This window comes from Copadichromis virginalis, linkage group LG23 (genome assembly GCF_057382275.1).
Source record: "Copadichromis virginalis isolate Kocher_CV1m ecotype Utaka linkage group LG23, C_Virginalis_male_GT1.1, whole genome shotgun sequence".
Lineage (NCBI taxonomy): Eukaryota > Metazoa > Chordata > Actinopteri > Cichliformes > Cichlidae > Copadichromis > Copadichromis virginalis.
The window spans coordinates 44,354,598-44,379,412 of record NC_140639.1 but is presented as its reverse complement, the minus strand read 5'-3'; the positions used below and the strand labels follow the sequence as shown (position 1 = coordinate 44,379,412).

Sequence of the window (24,815 nt, the reverse complement as noted above, 5' to 3'; positions counted from 1 at the left end):
TCTGACCCTGAGCAGAGCGTTTTCTTAGCCTCTGGTCTCGCAAATCCTTTAAAGGCCTCGTTCACCCAAATTACAAAAAGCACTTTTCTCTCTTGCCTTTAAAACAGACTAGAATCAAGTCCATTCAGCGAGAGTATAGCCAAGGTTATTTTTTATTACAGCTACAGATCTCCACTAAATGCATCACATACAAGCAAACGTGCCGCTCCGAACAGACGACAGCTCGGGAGTGAAGTCATTTGTCACATACCCTTGTACTTATCCGGCTGTATTTGTAAGAGCTTTGGAGCATCATACTGATGTAATGTTGTGAAGGTTTGCACTTTTTGACCAGATTTTAGCTTTTCTAAGACCTGTTTTAAGAATTAAATCTTGGTTTTAAGGCTGAATTTTGAATTAGAGTAGAGGTGAGGGTTTGTTATGATGGCCAAATGTCAGGATTAGAGGCTTGGAGACGTCCCTGTAAAGCAGTTCCCCACTGATTCAGTTCAAATCATCATTCTAATTTATTTGTGTGTGAATGCAGGATGAAATGTCCCTTTAATGTTCCTTGATGTTATTTAGGGTGGCGATCCAGTAATTCCCTCTTTAGATATAATCCACGTCTGCAGTGATTCTACAGCATTCTTTGTTTTTGCGGTAATCATAACAATGTGATCTTTTCCCTTTAATTAGTCTTCGTTTGCTCCACTTTATTGGTGTGGCCTTTTCCTGCGCTGTAAAGGCTACAGCGGGGTATAAATTAATAATAATAATAATGTTAATAATGGCATCGATTTACTGCTCATTATAAACTCAACAGCTAAGTCCTGATTTCTATCCTTGTTTTCCTTGCTAACTGATCTCATAGCTGCACAAAAATATGAAGTGCTTTCCAAATAAAGCCTCTTACAATAGCTAGTTTCCATTACCTGGACAAGTAATAAATCAATGCACTGCACTAAAGGGCTGATAAGAAGAAGGAGGAAAAAAAAAAAAAAAAAAAAGGACGGGAAACTAACCAATTTCAATATGAGCCATTTCAAAAATACCCACTTCTCACTACACAATAGGCTCTTTTGTAGACAGGACTATAAGCATTGTTACCCAAGCATTGTAACAAAGGAGATGACTGAATAGAGCAAAGATGTCAGGAACATGCACGCTAGGATTTATATGTCTCGCTAAAAACTGATCTGTCAGTGCAGTAGCGTTGGTGTAATTGTTTTCCTGCAGTCCCCTGCAGAGAACTCACGATGTCAGCCTCACCGAGTCTGCATGTGAATGAATTCATTAAGAAAACATCCAAGTGGGGAGCCTGTGTATGTGTGTGACTTCAGGGCAAAGGTTACAGTGCATCATTTTCTTACCTAAACCATGCTCAGAGCAGAGCAGAAATCCTGAACTCACACACATGATCGATTATATTAGATCACAATACGGGGAGAAAGAGAGAATGCCGCAGGGCACACATGCACACAACCACCAACACACATATTGAGCAAGGTCATTGACCCTTACACAGTGAAAAAGCGAAATCAATGTCACGCTGTCACACACACAAACGCACACCTGTAAACAACAACAAGGGGGAAGTAATTTGGCAATCCAGGGCTGAGTTACCATTTGAAATCCAATCAGTTTGTGACTCAGTGATTGCGTCTAACCAAACACAGAGGCGCTGAAAAATACATAAATCAGAAAATAAATAATTTTCCTCCCCCAAGTTTCAAGTTTCCATTAAAAACCTCTGACGATTCAACGTATCATCAAGGTGGGAGCAAAATATAGAATAAATAATTGAGCAATCATCCCCATTTTCAGCGATACCACTGATAATCAATCATCACAATGTGGAGATGGGAGGCAGGTATGCTCTGTGAGCGTGTAATGTTGCATTGATGAGTTTTCCCCCTTACCTCTACCTGGGGAATGTGTCACATTCTGCAAAATTGCACAAGGGTAATTTGACATCTGATTTCGGTGAATTGACTGAATTAACTTTAACTTTTTTCCTCAGCGATGAGGACGAAATAATGTAAGCAAGCCCACACCACATCAGGGACGCGAGGGCGTAACAAGCAACGGAGTGAGGATTATTGCAAAATTTATTTGTGCCTGGATGATTTTATGCATCGTATTCATGCTGCAGTGTCATATATAAGATGATGGCCATGAAATAGCTGTAATTATAGAAATTATACTGGTTATCCTACAGGCTTCATAGGGGGAGAGCAGTGCAGCTCTTGCAATATAAAGCATGCCATTTAGTTCATGGAGCAAACTGTCCATGAAAATAAGCCCTGTGTATCTAACCAGTTACTGGAGCTTTTAGGCGTTGGCACCTCGCTCCAGCGCTGTCTGCTAAAATAAAAAAAAAAAAAAAAAGGCATGTCCAGCTCTTAACAGCTTTCAAAACAAAACTACGTTCAACCTGTTCCAAAGTTAAATGTATTGGAAAATAGAAATGCTTTAAAGCACAGGTGCACCCACACAAAACGCTCGGCGTGACACGCCAGAAGGACCCAACCTGCTCACTGACATCGGTGGGTGTGAAAGTAAAGGCAAGAGTGAGTGTGCAGGCAGTCAGGCAGGTGTTTTTAATAGAAGTGCGGGAGAGGTAGAGTCAGTTTTTGGTGCAAACATATTTATTTACCTGACGGAAAAACACACACACACACACACACACACACACACACACACACACACACACACACACACGGAGAGTGTGAGGAAACGGTTAGGCAGGAGAGGCACAGCGAGCAAGAAACTTCGGAAACTTGTTTTGCGGCTAGTAGACAGCTGGGATAGACCGGGTGAGTAAAAAAAAGAGTGAGGAGTTGTGGACAAAACAACTGGCAATTGAGCCAGCGAGACGCTGCCTTAGGCTGGACTTACTGACACTGCTGCAGACAGACAGGCAGTACGCCTCTGACTCAAAGTTATTCCTGTTGCCTCCACAGCCGCCGTAGATAAACTGAACACAGCGGCCTTCCTCGCGGTCAAAGTACCAGCGGGGCAGCATCGCCCGGCATGGACCTGTCTCTGCACTGGCCCAGCACACATCTTGGAGGACACACACACACACACACACACACACGTACACACACTTATCAACCACAAATTCCCAGAAAACCTCTGTAGTTAATCATGCTGGAGTGTCATCGTTGATTGATGTCTTTGCAAAGAAAAAAAAAAAAGATTTAAATTTAAGGACACAAAAATAAATACAGCATCTGGAAAAAAAAAGTTACGTTTTGCGCATTATTGATGCTGCCTGGGTTTGAATCTTTAGACCAATTTAACGCTAATGTAGAAACATTGCTGTACAACCAATTCTGACTCTAGTGAAACGTGGCTAATGAAAGCTGTGAGATGACAAATGAACAGGCTGAGAAAAATGACAGCAGGAAATTAATTGGTGAAGAACACGAGGTTCAATCGCGTTCAGCAAAGCATAAACATTTTTTGCAGGGTAATAAAAACAGAAAAAAATCAAAACATGTTTAGCTTGTTGTGCGATTGTTCCACATTAATCTAAATGCAAAATCTCCAAGTCACCTGACGGCTCTATTAAGCACGTTTCACATATTCCAGCCTTTTATTTACCAGACTAACAAAAACACTTGATGATCCTCACCCCTGACAACTTCCTCCACAGACTCTGTGGTGGTGGTGGTGGTTGTCGTCATGGCAACGTTGGTAGTCGGCTCACCGTCGATGAGCGAGTCGAGGATGTCGTCATCATTGTCATCGTCTTCCTCTTCGTCCTCGTCGTCCACCAGCTCCTCATCTTCCTCTCCATCTCCATCCTGGTCATTGTCCAGCACGTCCTCTTCTTCATCCTCTTCCTCTTCCTCCTCTTCCACCTCTTCCTCCTCGTCCTCATCCTCGTCTACCACAGATGGCTTTGTTTCCTCTTGCTGCTCCACTGGCTCTGGCTCACGCACCATACTGGGAGAAAAGGAGAGAAGAAAAAGGGGAAATGGTGAAGCAGGAGGGAGTCAAGAGACATATGGTGGAAAAAAAGAAAGAAAAAAAAGTGGGATGGGGGAAAGGAGATAAAAAATGAAGGAGGAGGTAGATGAGAAGGATGAGGGAGGCAGAAGAACGGAGACTATGATATAACCATTTTGCAGCTTCCCTTCAAGAAGAGAAATTGTGCCCACGTGGCAAAGCTACAAATTAAATCGGCTTCGCCTCCGATCACCTAAACACTGACGCATCACTCTGCTCTTTGCTGCCTTGGCCTCATTTATTTGTGCGAGTGCGTACCTGTTGTCAGAGTAGTCGGTCTCCGCTCCGCCCCACCAGACATCAGAATCATCAGGATCCTGCTCAGCACTATCGGCGTCACGCTCCGCCTCAGCGGGGCAGCACACAAACTCCACTCCTCGGAAGCGGTCGATGCCGCACGGCAGCAGCATCCCATAGTCGTGGAGGTTCATGGTGCGGTCTCCGCAGGACTGAGACGAGACAAAGCGGATCAGTACATGCTCGTGTAAGTCATTAGAGGAGGGTGTGTTGTGTGTGCAAGTGTGTACACACCTCTTTGGCTACAGTGTGCCAGTGCAGGTGGCTCTCACACTGATCCATGCGCTCCTGGTGCAGGAACTTGCACTTATCAGGAACAAGCAGAGCATCGCTCACAAATTCTCCCACTGCAGCAAAAAACATACACACATTTAGATTTAACACATAATCGGAATCTTGTGTCCGACTGGCTGCAGACAAATTTCAACAAACACTGATTCATCTCATAAAAAGCTCTTTTGAGTAAAATCAGAGCTTCATATAAACCGAGAGATTTTTGGCCTCTATAAGACAAGAGAGGACCAACATCAAACAAAAAGTGGGGAACTCTTCTGCCCATTAAAACCATTAAAGTGGGAGGTTCAAAGCTGGCCACTGCACCAGTCTTGTGAACAAAGACAGATCCTATTCACAATCTGACTGCTGCCATGACCAGCCAACAGGAAAGCAGAACTGACGTTACGTGGAAAAATATAAAAATCAAGATGATTTGTGGCAGCTGACTCCTGTCCTCATGTGTCTTGATCCCAATAATGTAGTCATCATTGCCATGCAATCTGCATGCATCAAACCATATATCCTACCCAAGGAAAACTGTGAGGATTACAGTGAATTTGGGTTTAGAAGTAACTAACCACACCTATGAGTGCTGCTTTGGGATTGTGCTCACACACCATGTTGCTTGTGTTAAGTAAATCTGGCAGATTGTGTGAAAACTGAGTGGACTCACCTAGGCAGCGGTAAGGCACCACGATGTGCATGTGACTGCGACACTGCTTGCGCCCCTTCTTGCACCAGTTCTGGATGCTGACTGGTTGATTGGCCTCCACCACGTTGGTAATCTGGAGTTCAGGGTAAACCTGTACACACAACATTAAGTCTTACAATGGGACACTATATCTACTGAGCAGGGACGTGTCACCTGCTTTCCTAACATTAGCTTGAATGACTTAATAGTCAGCTTGTCACACTTTTGGCCACAGTGAGCTCAAACTGATGATGCTGAGCTCATCTTTAGTCATGCCTTCTTAGCCACATAGTTACAGCCATTAAGCGTTTGCTAATCTATTTTAAAGATTATCAATCCTTCCCTTTTTAAATTGCCTTTAAAAAAGAAAGAAAGAAAAAAAAGAATCCACCACACCTTTCCTTTCAGAATAGTTTTGCTTTTTCTCCATCCCCCCGAGATACAATCTTCACAGCTCTGCAGTGCTCCTCGATGCTGTTCCTGCCTACCAGGACTGCTGTGTTTACCTCTATATTCTCAGCCATGCGTGACATCTGCCTCTACACAATATCCTGAGTTGGCACGTCATCCCTCTCCCTTCGTTCTTTTTCATGACACCTCCTCTTCTATTTTCTCTGCCTTCACGCCTCTCACAAAAGCGATGGGGGAAAAAAAAAAAAAAAAAAAAAAAAAAAAAAAGTCTTTCCATAACCTTCTTGGTTCCTTGTCACCGTAGACAAGTCGTATTTTTTCCTCTGTTCAGCTTATAAGAGGAAGGTTCTCAATCTTTTCCCTTTTTTGTCTTTAATATCAGCAGTTCAAACTGCATAAAAAGCTGGGACTTGGCAAGCATTTGTTTCTTATCACAAGATTTGTTATCAGTGTAAACAATGGGAGGGTAAATTTATTTTCCTTTGCTGTAATTCCCCCCCCAGAGACTGCTCACCTCCTTTTATCAGGTGAATTGCTTTTATCGTAGATTATTTACACACTGATAAGTGAGACTGCTGTAATTATCCAGATGAAAAGCTCCTGTTTTGTGTTTGCAGAAAAGTCACAGTGAAATGTAACAGCCACAGCAACAGCAACGGCAACGAAAAAGAGCTCACCGTCTCACGTTAAACTTTTGGTTAGTTCACTTTCAAGCTGCCTAATTACAAGCCAAGTCACATGAACTTAAGCAGCTTGTTTACTGAGCAGAGTTTTGGCATCATGTCATCCTGCCAAACTGGGGATTTTGGTGACTAAAAACAAATCTGCTTGCCGACTGTGTAGCCCACTCGTGACAGACTTCTCTGTTCACTATTCACTTCTCTATTACACTTCTACAGCATCAATCCAGTTAAACTTGTGGGATATTGATCAGGTCAGTTAAGTAGCAGAAGGGGTCTGTTCATCAGTTTCATCTTTGGTGTTAACGAAACTAACACCTAGACAAGGCAACAATGAGACAACCACTAAAACAGGAATGGTTTTACTGGTGCAGGCTGCTAACATGTTCTCCCTCCTCATCTTTTCTGACTGTTTGTTCACTAGTTTTGCATTTGGCTGGGGTCACTGTCACTACTGGTAGCATGAGGTGATATCTGGACCCTACAGAGGTTACACACGGTGCTCTCAGAGGGTCAATCTAATGGTTAAAATCTACTAAAAATCGCCCACGTCACCACATCCCAAGATCATCATCTAGACTCATTCCCCACTCAAAACAAAATAACCACATAGCCGTTGACGTTTTCCCCTCTATCACACTATCCTGACATTCACAGTGTGTATCCCCCTGTCTTTAGTATCCCCCTTTGGGCCTTTTTATTACAATTAAAACAATAAAGATTTATATCAGTTGATTAATAGGAAACCTCCGCCCCACAAAAACACACACTTTACCTCCTGGCAGTATTGCAGGATGCCCTCCTTGGTACCGATGCAGCTCTTTGTGCCCGAGGGGTCCGGCTCCCACTTGCCAGTCTGGACGTTGATGTGCATGTTGAGTTTACCACAAAACATGGCCACCTGGGGCTCTGCCAACAGGCCCATCGAAACATCTGTAGGCACCTGCGGGTGGGCGGGGCAGGGGTGAAGGGGGAAAACAGAGAGCGAGAGATTTAATGAGATATACAACTCACGTAAAGCTCCTTGAGCACTCGTGCTGAAAAATGCGAGACGGATGCAATTAAATTTTATTACTCAGATAGAGGAGGGTCGGGAGAGGAGAAGAGATTAGTGCGTTAGATGAAAAGTAAGATGAGACGAGCTGGTTTAAGATGAGAAGTGGGAAATGAGGGGAAGATGAGGAAAGCCGAAGATAAGATGTTCGTGAAGGGAGCGCTGGAGCAAGTTTTTTCTGTACCCCCGTCAGATTTCATCAAAAATGTAGGTTTATGGCCATAAAACCCTTAACAGTGCAATCAAACACTTATTGCTGCAGTATTGCTCACTGTTCAGAAAGATCCTGCTGAACAGAAACGATGAAAATAACAGATCTAAATAAGTGAAACAAAAGTGATGGACTTGGTGGTGGGAAAAATAAAAATCAATATCTTTACAAGAATAAATTACCTCAGACAACAGGCCTGGGGCAATCTAATACACCCTCTGCTGTCTATGATGCTCAGCCACATGCGCACATACACCCACTCAACTGCCCTGTGCTATACCCTATTCACGGGTATATCTCTGCTCATGTTTTTGCCTTTTTTTCCAGGACAGTATAGTGTTTATATAACCCTCTGTTGATTTGTTTTTGGCTCATTTCTCTGGGAACAAGCTGGCTGCAGGCACGGGGAGTGTGTGTCCGTGCGTGTTCGTGTATGGAACAGAGAAAGTCTGCCTTTGGCATGACTGTATTAATTTTTGTATTAATTTACGCTCCTGGGTGTTTGTCGATTCGTGCCTCTCCTCTGCGTGTGCCACTGCTGACTTGCCCGCATAAGGAGGTTTTGTGCTGGAGCTCCCCTAGGAGAGGAGGTGCAGACAAACCTCTGAATGTCTGCATTGTACTGGCAAATGAGCTAGAACAAAATGGGAGGGAATACAGGAGGGTGGGGAAGGAGACAGAGAGAGAGAGAGGAGAGAGGGGGCTGTTGCCATTGTGTGCTCCCCTAATCTTGTTAATGGTTTTGAAGGGACTGGCAGGCAAACAAATGTTGTTTTGTGAGATGGATAGCATATTTTTCCCCCCCTCCAGACTTGATTCTCTCCAAGCAGCCAGGGGCATAAAGTTCTCTTCCAATATGAGAATGGCTGGTGGGGGCCATCAATTTGGATTCAATTTAAAGCCGAAAACTCAAACCTTTGGATCAATTTAGCGAGTGAGTATCTGGTTTATCGGCACAGAGATGAACTATATCAGCTTTCATTATGTCCCATTTACACACATATTGTATTTACACACTTGGCAGGAGGAGAAGATGGCAGCCCTCTCTGGACCCGTTACTTCATTTTCTATTCTCACCTGATGGCGCTCAGAAAAGCCAAGTAAAGCAGAAAAGAAAGCTTGCCAGGTACACAAACGCAATAAAAATCTACCTGTAAGCTGTAATGCAGCTGAGGACTACTGCTGTGAAGCTGGGAAATGAACATCTGAAACATATCGAGCTGAAATGTATTCAATTGGCTCTTTAAAAAAGCAAAACAAAAACTTGTACCGTTAAAAGAAAACTGTTATATACATAGGTGCTAGCAGTAGTAAATCCATCTGTCAAATAGTATAAACAGAGTGTTTTGCTTTACACTAATCAGATTCATATGAAGGCGATCACATATCTTGGTAGTTCTCAATTATAGACTTGAAACCATTAAAGGGTCATTCAAAGAGCGCATTCATTGCGAAAAACTAATTAGATTTTACCCCTATTTATCTGCAGCCCTTTTATTTCAGTAAATACAATTACTGTGAAAACAAAAAGCAGGATTAAGTAGAAATTTATAATCTTGATCAAAAATGATGAAGCATTTCTGCAAGATCGCACTTACACATTGTAATTAATGATAAACAATCTTAAATTCTGAGCGTTTATAAGTTACTATTTGCTGCTTACAAACATGTGAGATGAGGCTAACCAATGTATTTTATCATTAGCATCCTGTTCTTGTCAACTGTTTTACACATAAAACATAGAAAAATACAAGGGCATGCAAAGAGAGCAACTCCACCCGAGGTGCAAGGGCTTTCCTAAAATTTAATGGTTTTCAAATAGGCGTCTATTGGACCGCAAGTCTTTTTGCAACCACAACTATCGCCATCTGGTGGCCTTCAGACAGAATGCAGCTTTAACGCACTTCTAGATTGGCTTAATCCATGTTTTATACTGTCTACAGTCCAAATATGGCGTCTTATGGCTGTCAAATGCACTGAAGCTTTAGCATTTTAGACCAATGGGCTAATGTCCAATGTCGTTTGTTTTGAGGCATTTAACTTAACAGTAACATCATTTTATCATCACAATGAAAAAGAAACCAAATTAATAAAAACAGTGTAATAATGTGTTTGAAATGAAACCACAGCACGCACGCACACGCACACACGCTCTCTCTTTTCAGGTTACACTGACATGGGTCAAATATGCACACCTTTAAAAGTTCACATCCCCCACTCATCAACATAAGTGGCAGCATGTAGTAGCGCCAAAGTCAGTAAATCCCCATCTCCACACACGGAGTAGGGTGTAAAGTCCCCCATTAGCCGCAGCCCTCCTCATCTCCCACAAATGACGCTTAACACTGGTGGCCATTGGTCTTGACACTAAGCCATCTGCACCACCCAGGGTTATTTAAGGGTCTGCTGCTCGATTCCCACACTGCCATCTGTGAGCCATCAGACACAGATCACAGTCCGCCCTGTTCACTAATAGTAAAATCCCAGGGCAAAGTAAGAATGGAAACTTTTCTTTAAAAAGTAGTTCATATACACTATCTTTTAATTAAAACTCCGGGTGCCCAATTCAATTCTGACCGTATCTCTCCACCCTCTGGCCTTACTCTACCGCGTACTAGAAAAGGGGAGAAGAAAAAAAAAAAAAAAAAAAAAAAAGCCCGACTTCCTCTCTGCTTTGGGGCATAGGTAGGGAAATTACTGCCGACCGCTTGCTGGCATTTAAATTCTGTGTGTAGAACTGTTTTGGTTGGCAAATCGTACCCCAGCTAATCATGCTCTCTTCCTTCTCATTCGCCGCTGCTATATCTCGACCGCTCCGTCTTCTGTTGATGGAGGAGGAGGGGAAGTGGGTTGTCGGCCAAGGCTTCGCAGCAAGCTTATAAATCAGAATCACTGGATGATCGAGAGAGAAGCAAGTGCGAGAAAGAACAATAACCACAATACCGAGAGACAGAGAGAAATGGGAGGGCAGATGAATTGGACAATAAGCCTTCAGGCTCGAGCAGGTCAGGCTCTTAGTAAAACTGAAAGGATGCGAGAATGAAGGGCCAGAGACAGATGATAAGATGTGAAGCTTTGGTGTCAGGAAAAGCTTAGAAGCTGAAAAGAATTTTGTAGTCGATTACATCAGTTCTTTAGAAAGAACCACTGAATTTCTCATGCTGAATCTTCTAGTAGCTACATAAATAATGACTTGCACACATTTTCCAGTTTACAAATCCTCTCTAAATGAAAGATGGTCTGAATAAAAAAGGCCATTCTTTTTTATTTTGTTGTTGTCTTCTGGTTTCAGAGACAACCTTGTGAGCTAGAATCTACCCCGAGCAGGCAACAGATGGACTCAATAAAAGGCAGTCACAATAAAATGGTGACACACGTCAGCAACAAAGTCTTGCACATTATACGAGGAGACACCAGGCTTCCCTCATCTCCTTCATTCGCTCTGTCTTTATCCTATCACGTCTCCAGTTCACAGTCCTTCCAGTCTGCCAGCCGGTCAGACTGGCACAGAGGGGAGGGAGCAGTAATCTGGGCACTGAGGATTAGAACGCCAGCACGGCCAGGAGAAATATCCCCCTTTGGTCTCAATCTGGCATGATAGGCATCACGGCAAAAACAGGGAATAAGCTAGGGGAAAGGAGATTGACCCTGTGAAGATAGTTCAATTAAAGTCAGCAGAAAATCCAGTCACATACTGCTTGGTATGCTATTTCTCCCTGAAAAGTGATGCAACTAAAGCAGTGATCCATCAAAAAAAAAAAAAAAAAAAAAAAAAAAAAAAAAAGCAGCTTTCAGCTTCAGGCTGCTTTTATTAATCAGATTAACTGATGAAAGGAGCCTATTGTATGATCAAAATGAGAGCAAGAAATTCGAGAGCTCCAGTTTAAGAGGTCAAACAAATACCAGAAAAAAGAAGACGAAATCTTCTCATGTGCCCTTTCTCAGCAGAAAACTGCAAAATTACTGCAACTGAGTAGAGAAAATATAAAGCTGAGCTACCGGGCACGGTCGCAGCAACATTAAGTTGTGTGTAGTCTTTTGTTCAGGTTGTTACAGCTCGTTATCAAGCCCTAAAAAGCACATCACCATGATAATCTAAGTATAAAAAGGACATTGTTAACCCTCCAGTAAAAAGAAATGCACAAAAAAAAAAAAACAAGCTAAAAAAAAAAATCCAATAATGTAATGCAATAACATACAAGTTTATATTAGTTTTGCAATTAAAGTGAGATTATTTCCTGCTGCAATTTTCTAGAGTGGTGTGCTACCCCACAGAGGGTTCTGATGAGAGTGACAAGATCAGTGCGGCGCTTCACCTCAACCGGCCCACATTTCTGTCACGCTATGATGTAAAAATCACACATGGATGCATTTCCATCACATCTGACAAATCTTAGACTCATGCAACGTGATCTTTGCTTCATCATCATCATCGTCGTCCTCATCGTGTGACTGTCAAATGTTCTGCTTTAAGGGATAATTGATTTGGTTGTGGTCTTTTTTTGGTTCACCCACTTTTGATTTAAAGATCAGTAGTTAGATTAGTGCTAAAACTAATTACTGATGAGCCATTTTATAAATCAACAGAAAACCTGCTACTTTTTAATTTTAAATTTTTTTGTTTTAACTGATTGAGCCTTCCCCCCCAACAGAAATAGACATTAAAGTTACAGGTTCTCAGTTGGGAAGACTTGCTTATTTCTCCTAATTTATTACAGAAATTCAAAGTAGCATGCACAGTTTAGAAAAAGAGAATTAAAAAAGCAGAATTAAAACTTTATATAAACCTTTATAGACTAAAAACAAATGAGAACCTTGCCACAAGACTGTCATGCTTACATAGGTCTATTGCAAATGTATGTCTATACTAGAGGTGGGAATCGCCATACATCCCACGATACGATATTATCACAATACTTAGCGCACGATACGATATTATTGCAATTTTTTAAAATATTTTGCGATATTCAGATTCTGTACATAAAGGTAAACTTTATCAATATTCATTTTATCTAATATCAAAGTCTCACACTCAGTCTTTCTCTCATTTCAGTCAGTTTTATTGTTGACAAACTTGAACGGTTTGCATTACAGTCTAGTCCAACTTAACTGAATGCAACCATCTGGTACAATTATAGCTATTCTGAACTACGCAATTTATGAAACCTATGCAGCCCATTCAGCAACTGAAGAACTTGAAAGTAAATTAAAATAAAATGTAATTTTACATTAAATAAAAAAGTTTTAAACTTAATTAAAATAAAACATGTCTTAAATTAAAATAAGTAAACTGTCATGTTTATTGCTGCCAAAAAACAAGTTAAACACATTTGGACAGTGAAGGAATGTCAGGATTCTTGCTCAGAAAAAGGATCAACATGCTCTGAAGTCAGAGTTCCAGTCCACAAAAACTTTTTTTGTAACAAAGTATCGATTTCTGCTGTCCCTGTATCGATACATTATTAGCAAACAAAATATCACGATACTACACAGTATCGATTTTTTCCCCCACCCCTAGTCTATACTGACCACTACAATAGGTGCAGCTGTTCAACTACTCATTAACACAAATATCTAAATAGCCAATCACATGACAGCAACTCAGTGCCTTTAGGTATGTAGACATGGTTAAGATGACTCGCTCAAGTTCAAACTGAGCATTAGAATGGGGAAGGAAGGTGATTTAACTCATTTTGAATGTGCCTTGGTTGTCTGAGTACTTCATACAATGCTGATCTGCTGAGATTTTCATGCAGAACTATCTCTAAGGTTTACAGAGAATGACCCTAAAAGAGAGAAAATATCCAAGACCTCTTCACCCACAGAAAGTGAAGAATGGCTGGACAGGTGTCGATGGGAAGGTAACAGTTACAACCAAGGTCTGCAGGAGAGCATCTCTAAAGCCCCTTTTCCACTAGTACCTACTCGGATTGACTCGCCACAACTTGACTCGAATGGTTTTCCATTACAATCTAGTACGACCAGGATATTCGTGGTTGTCATCACCGCAATGCTACCGAGCGTCCCGTTGCGTAATTAGCATGCAACATGAACGCTGCAACAAAGGTGGACATAGAGGAAACAATATACCTGCTGGGACCAAGACGTCGGGTAGGGCTGCCACGATTAACAGACTAGTCACGATTACGTCATATCAAAATAATCGTTTGTGGCAGCCCTATTGTCGGGTTACAAAAATGGCAGTTTTGCTTTTCCTCAACGAGATGCTCACATGACTCATCAAGTGACGCCAGTGATCAGCCAATCGGTGGCATGCAGTCCGACAATGTCACAGTTTAGTATCTGATCAGATCGTTTGGAACCCCGGCCGGGCAGGTACTATTTTAGTACCTGGTACTGCGACCTAATGGAAAACCCTCAAAACCGTGCCAAGTTGATCTGAGTAGGTACTAATGGAAAGGGGGCTTAAATGCACAATATGTACTTTAAAAGCTTTTTGAATTATTTTTATCTACTTGTTGTATCCTTGTAAAAAAATAAAAAATAAAAAAAATAATAATAATGCTGTAAATATCTGCATCATAACCCTGTCTTATTCCAGCATTTTCCTTCCTCATTCTGTCTGAAATGATCAATATATGATGATTTATTGTAACATAAAATAATATAGTTGGATGATGAGTGTAAAACATCTGAATTTTAAAAAGATCCAGTGTTAAACTTTATTTGAAAATAACGATACTTCCCTACAAAATGCAGTTTTTAAATTATGTGATAGACATCTGGGTAAAAGCCCCTGGTTATTTATTGGATTTTTATTCATTAAAGCATAGCAGACATTTTTAATTAACAGGGAAATGCTGACATCTGTAAAATAAGAAAAACACACACACTTATGCTTTATTGTATAAGTAATATATAAGTGTATTCACTTCCCAATGGGCTAATCAGAGTCTATTTTTTAAACATTAAAAAAAATAAATAGAAAATGGTAATAAGGCTACTTTAAAACACCATACAGTCTTAAAAATGTCCCAAAATCTTGTTTTGTTTTTAAATCTCCTTTAAAAGAAAAATTATTTTTGAAATAATTAGTTCAACCTTGAAAAAACAAATTCGGTGTAAACTCTACTATCTGCTCCTCGACTCTCAGAGGACCAAACATGCCCAGCGATCTATACCACTGCACGCCACTCCACACGTGGGAGTCATAAAGACATAACTTCTTAAATAAATTCTTCCGCTTTATGGTAAACTGCCTAACCGTTCCCGTCTCAGAGCCGCCTGTGACTGCTGCATTCACTGATGTGATTATCTGCATTAATAGCAGAGAAAAGCAGGGACAAGTTTATTACCCCTTTGGTGTCAGAGAAAGAAATATTACATCACATGTATACGAAATGCAAATAAATCCATTTTCTCACGCACGCGGCTCACTCACGGAAATAGTTTAATGTATTCCAGCGCACCAAAAGACACACACAAACGCAATCTTTGAAGTGTCCCCCATGGGCACTGGTCCTGAAGCGCTATTAATTGTGCAGTCTTATCTGTGTGGCCCAGGCCTGCCACGGGGAGTTGGGTGAAGGTGGTGGGGCTGGTGGAAGGAGGAGGGGGGGGAATAAGAGGGAGGGTGTCTTAGATCAGCTCTCCCTCCAGGGGGAGACTCCCAGGAGTGCACAATGTGTTGCAGGAGCCCCACACACATTCTGGGACGCATCTTTTACAGGCATCTTTGGTTTTATATGTCCAGGCTAGCAGCAAACAAAACAAGGCATTATTGTCCAAGCTGGTACATAATGTTCCACAGACAAATGATAACGTCAACCGAGTGGTGAGTGTTTAGAAATGCCTAACAATTACTTAGATACACGAGAAATGGCAGCTTAACAATGCAAATAATGACTTTGCTGCATTAACCTCAGAAGCTTTCAGCATTTGAGATTCAGATTAGATGCCGTGTGATGCACTGCAAACTTAGATGGCTTTCCTTCCAGTCATTAATCAATAAGCTGCGGTGGAATCGAGCAGAAGCCCGGCTGTCTGTGGCTTGCTTACAAGATGCATCACTGAATTAAATAAGACCGGCGAGGTAATGGAAGTGCTGCAGTATGTGCGAGTCTGCATCGGCACGACAAGCTGGCCTTGATGTTACCCAAACCCCCAGATCACCTCTGACCTGCCCTAAAGTGTGTGTAGAATGGCATCCCATCATACTGGTGTGTATATAACATTACCAGTACCTGATGTTTGGGAAGCACTTCTAGTGGATAGTGTTTCACCAATTACAGGGCAGTCAGGCCTGCTTCCCCTCACCCTCCCTGTCGACCAGAAATTCAATTACAAAGTAGATCTAAAAAACTAAATAAACATTGTCATCAAATATTTTTAGGTTATTCAGGACAGAAGCTCTGATCTAAATATATAACAGGGAAAAAAAAAATCTGGGAGCAGGATGATTGCTTAGCTCATCCTCCAATAGCTTCAGGTGGGGCATATGGAGCTAAATCAGGTTTTAATGAAACCCGAGCACCTCAACAACAGTGCATCATGTCCATTCAGGGATTGCTTAAAAAAAACAAAACAACAAAAAAAACAAAAATATCGATAGATGTGCATCAGTATGGGATAAATATAGATTTCCTTACTGATTTCTGCTTAAAGAATAAACTGACACAATCAAATGTTTCCTCGGATCAAGACTGACGGCTAATTCCTTTTAAGCGCGTCTGTCTGTGTCGATGACCTTCACAACGACACCCTAACTGGTGTTCTTGATATGTTCTCTTCATGTGCATGCCATCTATTTTTTTCCTTACTCGCGGCTTATCCCACAGTCCTCATCTTAAAAAGTTTGCAAACAGTCTGAGAGGAGAATTTAAGTTTGTTTGAAGAATTATCTTCATTCATATTCAGTGCGATTAAGCTTTGTCTCGGGGGGTTCCCCTGGAATTAGCATCTCAGACAAATCTGTTTAAAATCTGATTAAGAAGTGTGTAAGAAACACACATCTAACTTCTGCCCATTTAATTTGTCTAGAGGTGATGGAAGGACTTTTGGTTTCCTTAGTTATAATCACCATGGACACAGAGGCTGGTCTCAACCCCGGGGAACAGCTTGTTATAACCTCCCTCTGGCTGCGGCAACACCATTATCCAAGTCGCCAGGGAGCAGGAATTTCATCATCTGGTTACTTAGCTTTGAAAGGAAGTGGGTTGGTTGATCTGTAACTTGCACATCACTGCGTGTGCATGCGTTTGTGTGTGTTAAACGTTAAGCCATTGTACCGGCCTGGTAAACTGGCCCTGACCTCAACACCACTCAGGCAGGAGTCACTTTGCAGCGACATGCCAACATAAACAGATGGACCTCTGATCGCTGATGCCCACAGACACACAAATACGGTGACTAATTTATAAACTTAGATCAGAGATTACCAAAACCGCTTTTGCTTCAACAGAAATATGCACAAATACACTAAATATTTCTGTCAAACGCTTCTTTGCAGGACTGCGGTGGGAATTTATTTTTTATTTTTTTACAGCTTCTTGTAATTAAAATGTTTAATTATGTGGGCAAACATTTCTGAGTGTTATTGACTTTTATCACCATGTCAGCTTTTTTGTCAGTGGCCAGAATTACAAAACCAACCAACCAACCCACAACAAGTTAAAGCCTTGTGGTCACAAATGGACCAAAGGAAAAACAGAATTTCCAATTATAACTGATGGGCATGGAAATAGACGGGCATTGCTGGGGTTTGTTTAGTCTCAAAGAATATTACACTAAAACTTGTGCACTTTTAACCAAAAAGAGTCAATATACACACTTTCAGGACTTGAACTACCTACAGCCAATTTAGATTTATGGATCAACTTAACATGCATGTCTTTGGACTGTGGGAGGACGCTGGTAGCACTTAGAGGACAAGCAAACACCACATAGAAATGAAAGGCCAGGGTAGAGCCAGGATTTGAACCAGGACCTTCCTGCTGTGAGACGACAATGCAGACAAAACCGCTACCACTGTGCCACCCATTGAAAAAAACATTTCGTAATGTATTCATTAGCATCAATTTTAGAGGACACTGCTTAAAATAATTCAGCTGGCTGCTGTCGATACTCATTTAGTATTTGATTATTTGATTGTCCTTCTGCTTTGGGTTTTTTTTTTTTTTTTTAAAAACAAAAAAAAACACCCCGATTTGTACCTGGGGAAACAGAAATTATCTGTCTCTTTTAGCTCTTAACATTATGTTTGCATATTTAGCTGGCACAAAATTGATGGGAGACAAAAAAAAAAAAAAAAAAAAAAAAAAAAAAAAAAAAAAATCACAGCTAAAAAGAAATGTCTTATTTGTTCTAGTGAGGAGCCTGGGGTCTTGGTGATCTCTAGACAGGAGGTAAATGAAGGGGGGGGACAAACATGCTAAAGCACCACACCAGTATTTGCAATGTAGATTTTAGTATTATACAGTGTTCTTATTTTCCTGCTTTAACCTTAACTGCATTACATGCAGAGGACAACAAACTGACCAGCTTAGCAAGGTGGGCAAATTCTGTTTCTAAAATCTCAAACGGATATGAAAGCAGCTCAGGGTTTGTCATTGTCATTTCAAACAATTGGGATTTTTTTAATGAGTGGTTTCCCACCATCCACGCAAAAACACAAACACACATGGCTTGTTCTGCATCGGTCCGGTTTACTGCACAAATGCAGGAAGCCCGCTTCTATCATGGAGTCCAAACAGGAAAGGGATCCAGAAATAGCACAATGCCGTCAAGAATTCCCGTTCGCTCTTTGGTGCAAATCTCCACTGTGCTTGCACACAGCACAAATCATGCTCTCACACACTCACACACACACACACACACACACACACACACACACGCACACACACGGCATTTGAAACAAGTGTTCCAATTTCACAGTTGGACTCCGAGAGCACTTGTCATCTACAATTGATGGCGTGCCGCCTGACATGAAGAGGTACTAGATTCATAAACCCTCTGATCTGTGCATCTCCATCCCATTCCATGTACAAGCACACCAGTAACACATGGAAAGCACGGGTTTTTCAGAATAAAAGAAAAAGTGACAAATTCTTGTGATGAAAATCTAGACACGGGTAAGAAGAACAGCGGGAATAACATGGAAAAGCCTAATTATACCAGGCACTTGGGAGAAGGCTGTACTGCTATGGCAACCATGAACACCCAAGACGACGAAGGGGGAAGCGAGACAGGAGAGGATGAGATCATTTCTGTAAGTGATGAAATATAAGCTTTAAAAACAAGGACCCTTGTGGCTTTTTATGCATCGACAGAGATGGTGAAACCAAAAACAAAAACAGAACAACCCCCCCCATTCCTTAGGAAGGAACTTTCCCTAGAAGATTCACCCATCTTAGAAAAAGCCCACAACCTCTGCAGTAATCAGACACATACTGAGGCAAAGCACTTTCTTAGTCTACATTCATTTAATGAAAAGAAAGAAAAAAAAAAAAAAAAAGCTGCATACGAGAATGATGGAAACTCCATCTCCAGCCGCACTGTGGCTCTGGGAAACATTTGAACGGTTAAAGATTCAGCCTCTGCTGTTCATTAGTTTGCTTGTGTATACCTTGTCAGGAGCTGAAATAAGATGCATGCATATTTAATTATGATTTAAAATTCAGTTCATAGGCCAAAAATCAAATCTTTAATCCACAATTATCAAAGGACATATTTAATCACTGCAACCTGAATTTTTGATTGTTAATTTGTGCGTTCGAAAGGTTTCTGACCTTTTTTGTCAACAGCATCAGCAAGGAGAAAACTATTAGCACCACAAGCATAATGCCATTTCTGGACTGTGCCCTGCAAGTTCATGATTAAAGAACATTTACTTTTTAAGTTGAAATGTAATCGTGATGCGTCAGATTTGTGATGGTGCAGCATGTTTTTGGATGGTCGGCAAATAAGAAAACAGGAGAGCAAGCAGAGAGGCAGCGAGAACCTTACAAAGACTTTCTTGCAAATCAAACCTGGTCCTAGCAAAGCAAGTCTCTCTTCTCAGCAGGCTTCTTGCCAAGGCCTCCAGGCACATAACTGAACAGTTTTTTGAAGCATTGTCTAAATTAACTTTAATTTTAAATCGTCACCAAGACCACAAAAAGGTTTTATTCCACCACCTACCTTCCTTTTGCAGAATTGTCTCTTTTAAAATGTCTCTGGCGACAGATGTTTTCTACCCCACCATCCTTCATAGTGGGGTAGAAAAGACAAGTACCATTAAACTGGCACTCTAGTTTAATGAACCTGAGTTTATAGAGCTGCAGTATATATGTCAAGACCCCTTAGCAAATGTCAAACCTCGCCAGCACAAAAATGGGAGCTGGACCTCCGAGTATTGAGGTTAGCTTAGAAGATCCTCTCTGGTTCATTACAAACCTCCAAGCAAGGCAGCCTGTCAAACACATTGAGTCCTGTCTGAGTCATGATAGTTGTGATGATGATGATGATAATGAAGGACTTCATATATAGTAACATAATGACTGCAGCACCATGTGTTACACCACTGTGAAACTATACACTCAGTTATCATGCAGAGTCATCCATCCTGCTCTGATAGGGCTGCATTTGTGCGGTAAAAAAAAGAAAAGAAAAACATGATTGTCATTGGTCAGATCATCACACTGCAGGTCATATCTAAGTGGAAAGCCAGTTCCATACAACAAATCACAGCCAAACCGATGCTGCACTCGTGATGGAGCTTTGACGCATTGAAATGGCAGGGATGCACTTTCAGATGTGGCATGACTACTGTGCTGGATGTACTCTGCGCAGCTGCTGAATGATTGTGCAGGTCAGGGCGACTTGTTTCTCAGCTTATTATTCAGATTTTGTACCAAACAGCTGCTTACTCAGCAGCAGAGAAATGAAGAGTTTGTCTTCATGGCGCGTTGATATTTACAGATGGAAATAACAGTGGAATAGTGATGAATGGTGCTGCCGTGTAGTGGGAGAAAAAAAGGGAGGAGGAAGAATGTTCCCTGAAGACAACCTGAGAATAAAGTACATGTTGACCTATTAGAGCTAATTATAAGCCAGACACAAAGAGGCGGAGGAAGAAGAGGCGAAGGCTTTTTCTGGAGGACTGACTTGCAGAATCGCATTAGCGAGACACAATGTCTTGAAAATGAAGGCGCCGTGGTGTGACAGAGTCATCAAAAACTGTCAGGTTAACACAACCGCACATTAACCAAAAAGAAAACCAACAAAAGCTCCCCTATACAACTTGGCAATTTATGCCTCGTACTACTCTTCATTACAGTCAGTGTAGCAGGTTCTTGACTCAATCCTAAACTTAAAACTAGATGGAAAAACCCTGAGACTACTAGTACTAATGCACCTGCAGAGATATACTTTGCAGACTTCAAAGGAAGTCCAACCATCAGATACTTGATGGATTTATTCGAACCTTCTTGTGGTTGTCCACAATATTTCATTCAGAGAGCAGGCTGAAGTACACAATGCAAGCCTTTGACCTCGCTACTGGCCTCTGCACTACCGGATTCCTACCATGCTTTGAAAAGGAGGGAGCCTAGAGAGGAAAACGCTAGAATAAGGTTGAGGCAGACCATTTCTAAACAGACCCTCCTATACTTAAACTTACAGTTTCACAGTGTCTCACAGTGTCTTCTTTATTAGAAGCAAAACTGATCACAGTAAGAGACTTCTCTTTAAGTATTAGGTACGTCACAGCACCACAAGCCACCTGATAGCATGCGTGTCTAACTTTCAGTTTTGAGTCAACTCATCTAAAGGTTTATTGTGCTGGTGTGTTTTGGGCATGTTTGACTTTCCTTTCACATCTTAATTTACTAAAATCTGGGCTTCTTTGTCTACATTCAGCTGTAATTGCCTTGGCCATTTAGCTCTATTCACTTATATTCAATGAGGACCATTTTTTGACAGAGTGGGAAATGAACACTGTTTGCTGTTTTGGACAGCGCATTACTTGGAAAGAAAAACCCCTATGAGCTGTCTCAGGTTTTGTTAGGTGGAGACAGACACAAAGCTACAAAAGACAACAAGCAGATAGGTGTCATCCCAGTTTACCACAACAGAAACAAAAGGTCAGGAATTCTTTTCTCTTGGTCAGACGGGGAGGGGAGAGGCATTAACTGGGAGTGCTGCGGTATCAACGTCGTCATTGTTGACACAACCAGGATGGACAATGTGCTGTTTGCACCAGTATTTTTCATAACCAAATATTATCACAGCTGGTAGGGGAGGCGGGATTAAAGCCAGATAAAAGAAGGGCATATGACAATATCCAGGAAAAAAAGTTACAGCCTGACAGCCTAGCACTAGTTTCAATTGCTTGGCAGTTCACTTAAATAATTCTTGATGATTAAAAAGAACTGAAAAATCTAAACTGATTATTTTGGTCACTACACTTAGCAATGAGCCAATGTATCACTTAAGAGCTCAAGTATTTGTTTCCAAAAACATCCAAACCACTGATTTGAGTGCACATCTGTACTGAGTAATTAATTTGAAGGGTTATTCATGAAATCGAGTAATCCCGGTTCGTATACAAATAACAGCTTTATGAGAAATCAATACGATTCATTGTAAAACAGGCTGTAAACAGAGGATTTTAATTAATTACGAGTAGTTGATGCTTTCCATGGAATGACTGATCAATTAATGGACTAATTGTCTAAGCTCTAGATTAACATACAAAGAAAAAAAAAAAAAAGGAAAAAAAAAAAAAAAAAAAAAACTACAGCAGGTTTTTCGGTGTCAGTCCCAGACCAATTTGACAGTCGACAATCACGCACATTTCTCAGAGTTAAAACTCACTCACTTGCAATTGCTTTTCAGTCTACAAATATGCTGGAGACACTGGGTTAAACACAAAACGACCCCCTCCTTCTGTGAGGGCTGTCAAAAAGGCCTTCTGCAAAATATCAACTTCAAACTGGAACAGAAGTGGATGCCATGCAGGTGAAATTGAGCTCAAGAAAGCGGAAAATAAGAAAATGGAAAATGAGAGAGGACACATTAGTGTCAAGTGGATTTCTCCTTCAAAGACCTCAAACTGCAGTGTGAGCAGCGGAGAGCATGCCAGAGAGCGAAGCACTGGCACTGCCAACAGGCATAATGGCATTAAGGTTTGCTAATAAAGGGAGAGGGCTGGTCCACCCCCAGGCTGAAACACTGCAGTGTGCACACAAACAGGCTACCAGCACCCATCCAAGAGCCATTTCCCAAGGATTTGGAAATAGACAAAGACTGGCATCTAACTCCCACGCTCCACACTGCGGCCAGCGTGTACAGGGCGGGTCTGTCAGGAAAAGCTGCTTCCTCGGGCTAAGTGTTTAGAAGCGTTTGTATGTGCCAGTCATCAAGGGCCAAGAAAAAGCAAGCCATAACAAGATCAAAAACTTATAACATCTCGTTTTCAAGTCTTATCTCGTTTATCTCATCTTGGGTAAATTCGCTCTATTCATGCTTGTGTCTTTGATGTAAACACAGGACTCAAAGGCCAGGGATTGTCTGGACTGACCTCAGCTTTGGATAATCAACAAAGCCAAGGGTTTGCTTAAAAAGAAGTCCAAACTCCCCATTTCAAGTCCACTGATTGCAGCGTATGCTTACAGGAAACAACAAAGATCAGCTGCCTAATTTCACCTCAAACACTGATCCTTAATACAAAGAAGGACCCAGGCTAACAGGTTGCTGGCACCATTAGTCGATTTATCATGTTTAAGAGCTCCCAATCCCTCCTCTTCCACAATTGGACATTCAATGTGGCTAGGGGAATGTGTCATTTCTCTCACAACAAAGCCACAGCGCAAATCATAAAAAGCAAGATTTTAATACATTCTTATTCTCATGAAAATTACCGATTAAAATAACAGAAAATTTCATCGTTAGGGAGGGGATTGTGATTTATTTATTTGAGACAAGGAAATGAGTAATTCTGTCATGACAGAGCCACAATAGACAATAATGACGACAATGATGATTTTTTTTTTTTGTAACGCGTAGGCCACTGAACATGTCTGAAATCAGACAGGCATCAGCACAGGATTGAGTAGATGGCGTGTAAAAATAGGCATTTTCGCAGTGGACAGTCACAAAGCGCTGTTCCTGGCAAAGACCCTGTTTAAAAAAAAAACCATAAACAGAGATTATGTAGAGCTCCGTGATAATACATAACCAGTGTTACTGCTCGCATGTTAAACTCTCCTATATGGCTTAAAAAGAAAGAGCAATGAAAGGCAACAATGCCAGTCAAAGCTCCTGTTGGCTTCCCAGTTTCCCCTCGATAAATGCTGCAGTGCACCGCCGCCATCTTACTTCTCTATTCTCGCCCATCTAATACGTGGAGGGCGTTTGTGGCGTTTTGTTTTCCCGCAGAAACTCGCATATTCGCTATTTTATTTTTACATTTTTATTGTATTTAAAGCCCCGTCATCCCAAGCTTTTATTATTATTAACGTGAGAGAATTACGTTTTTACTTACACTTACAAAACAAACAAAAAACACGCCCACTGCCAATAAATTAGCCCCGGGGATATAGAAAATGAGACAATACGCTTTTACGTTTATTCACCGTGATTAGTATAACGAGATTGAATTAGCGCAGATGACCACTGGACAGGAACAGATTCCGTAACCATCTGCGCAGTGTCACTGGCTGGAAATGGTTCGCTGGCAAACCTGACCGGTTTGTAACGTTTTAAATCACAGCAAAACGAGCAGTTTCTCAGTTTTAACGCAAAGTGAGGGGGGGGAAGGGAAACACATAGGCTACAGGTTTAAGTCAAAGGTTTCGGCGCTTGTCTCCTTTGTCACAAAGACTCAGTAAATGAAATTAAATTACACTTAAAGCGAGGGTATTTAAATTAAACTACGTGAATACATCATTTGTTTCAAATTGTACTTGTTAACAGTGAAGCATTGTAACGAAATAGCCCAGTGGATACGCGAAATTGTACTAAATATTAACGTCGCCTTTATTTAGGAATCCAAAAGAATTCATGTTTAGCATTCAAGTTAGCTTGATTGTTTTACATTACACTTCCGGTTACAGCCTTCAACACAAAACAAACTGCGCATTTATATTCAAACACACCGTGTTAGGAGCAGTTTTATAGGACAGAAATAACAACTTGTTGTTGATGGATCGGTAGACACAATACATTTACCTACAAAGATTCAATTCCTTCTTTTTTTAA

General features: G+C 41.2%; 1 protein-coding gene across 2 annotated transcripts in view; it reads right to left on the bottom strand.

The window, feature by feature from the left end:
* Nucleotides 1–24,815, bottom strand: part of appa (amyloid beta (A4) precursor protein a) — a 35,322-nt gene that overhangs the window by 10,051 nt on the left and 456 nt on the right. Inside the window, exons 2-7 of one of the 2 annotated variants that reach the window (XM_085447434.1) lie at nt 7,127–7,294; nt 5,243–5,372; nt 4,528–4,640; nt 4,255–4,445; nt 3,620–3,933; nt 2,878–3,045 (exon numbers count right to left, since the gene is read on the bottom strand). In XM_085447434.1, the coding sequence (XP_085303560.1) occupies nt 2,878–3,045; nt 3,620–3,933; nt 4,255–4,445; nt 4,528–4,640; nt 5,243–5,372; nt 7,127–7,294 (1,084 nt within the window). The remainder of the gene's footprint in view (nt 1–2,877; nt 3,046–3,619; nt 3,934–4,254; nt 4,446–4,527; nt 4,641–5,242; nt 5,373–7,126; nt 7,295–24,815) is intronic. The other variant, XM_085447435.1, reaches the window with a different exon arrangement.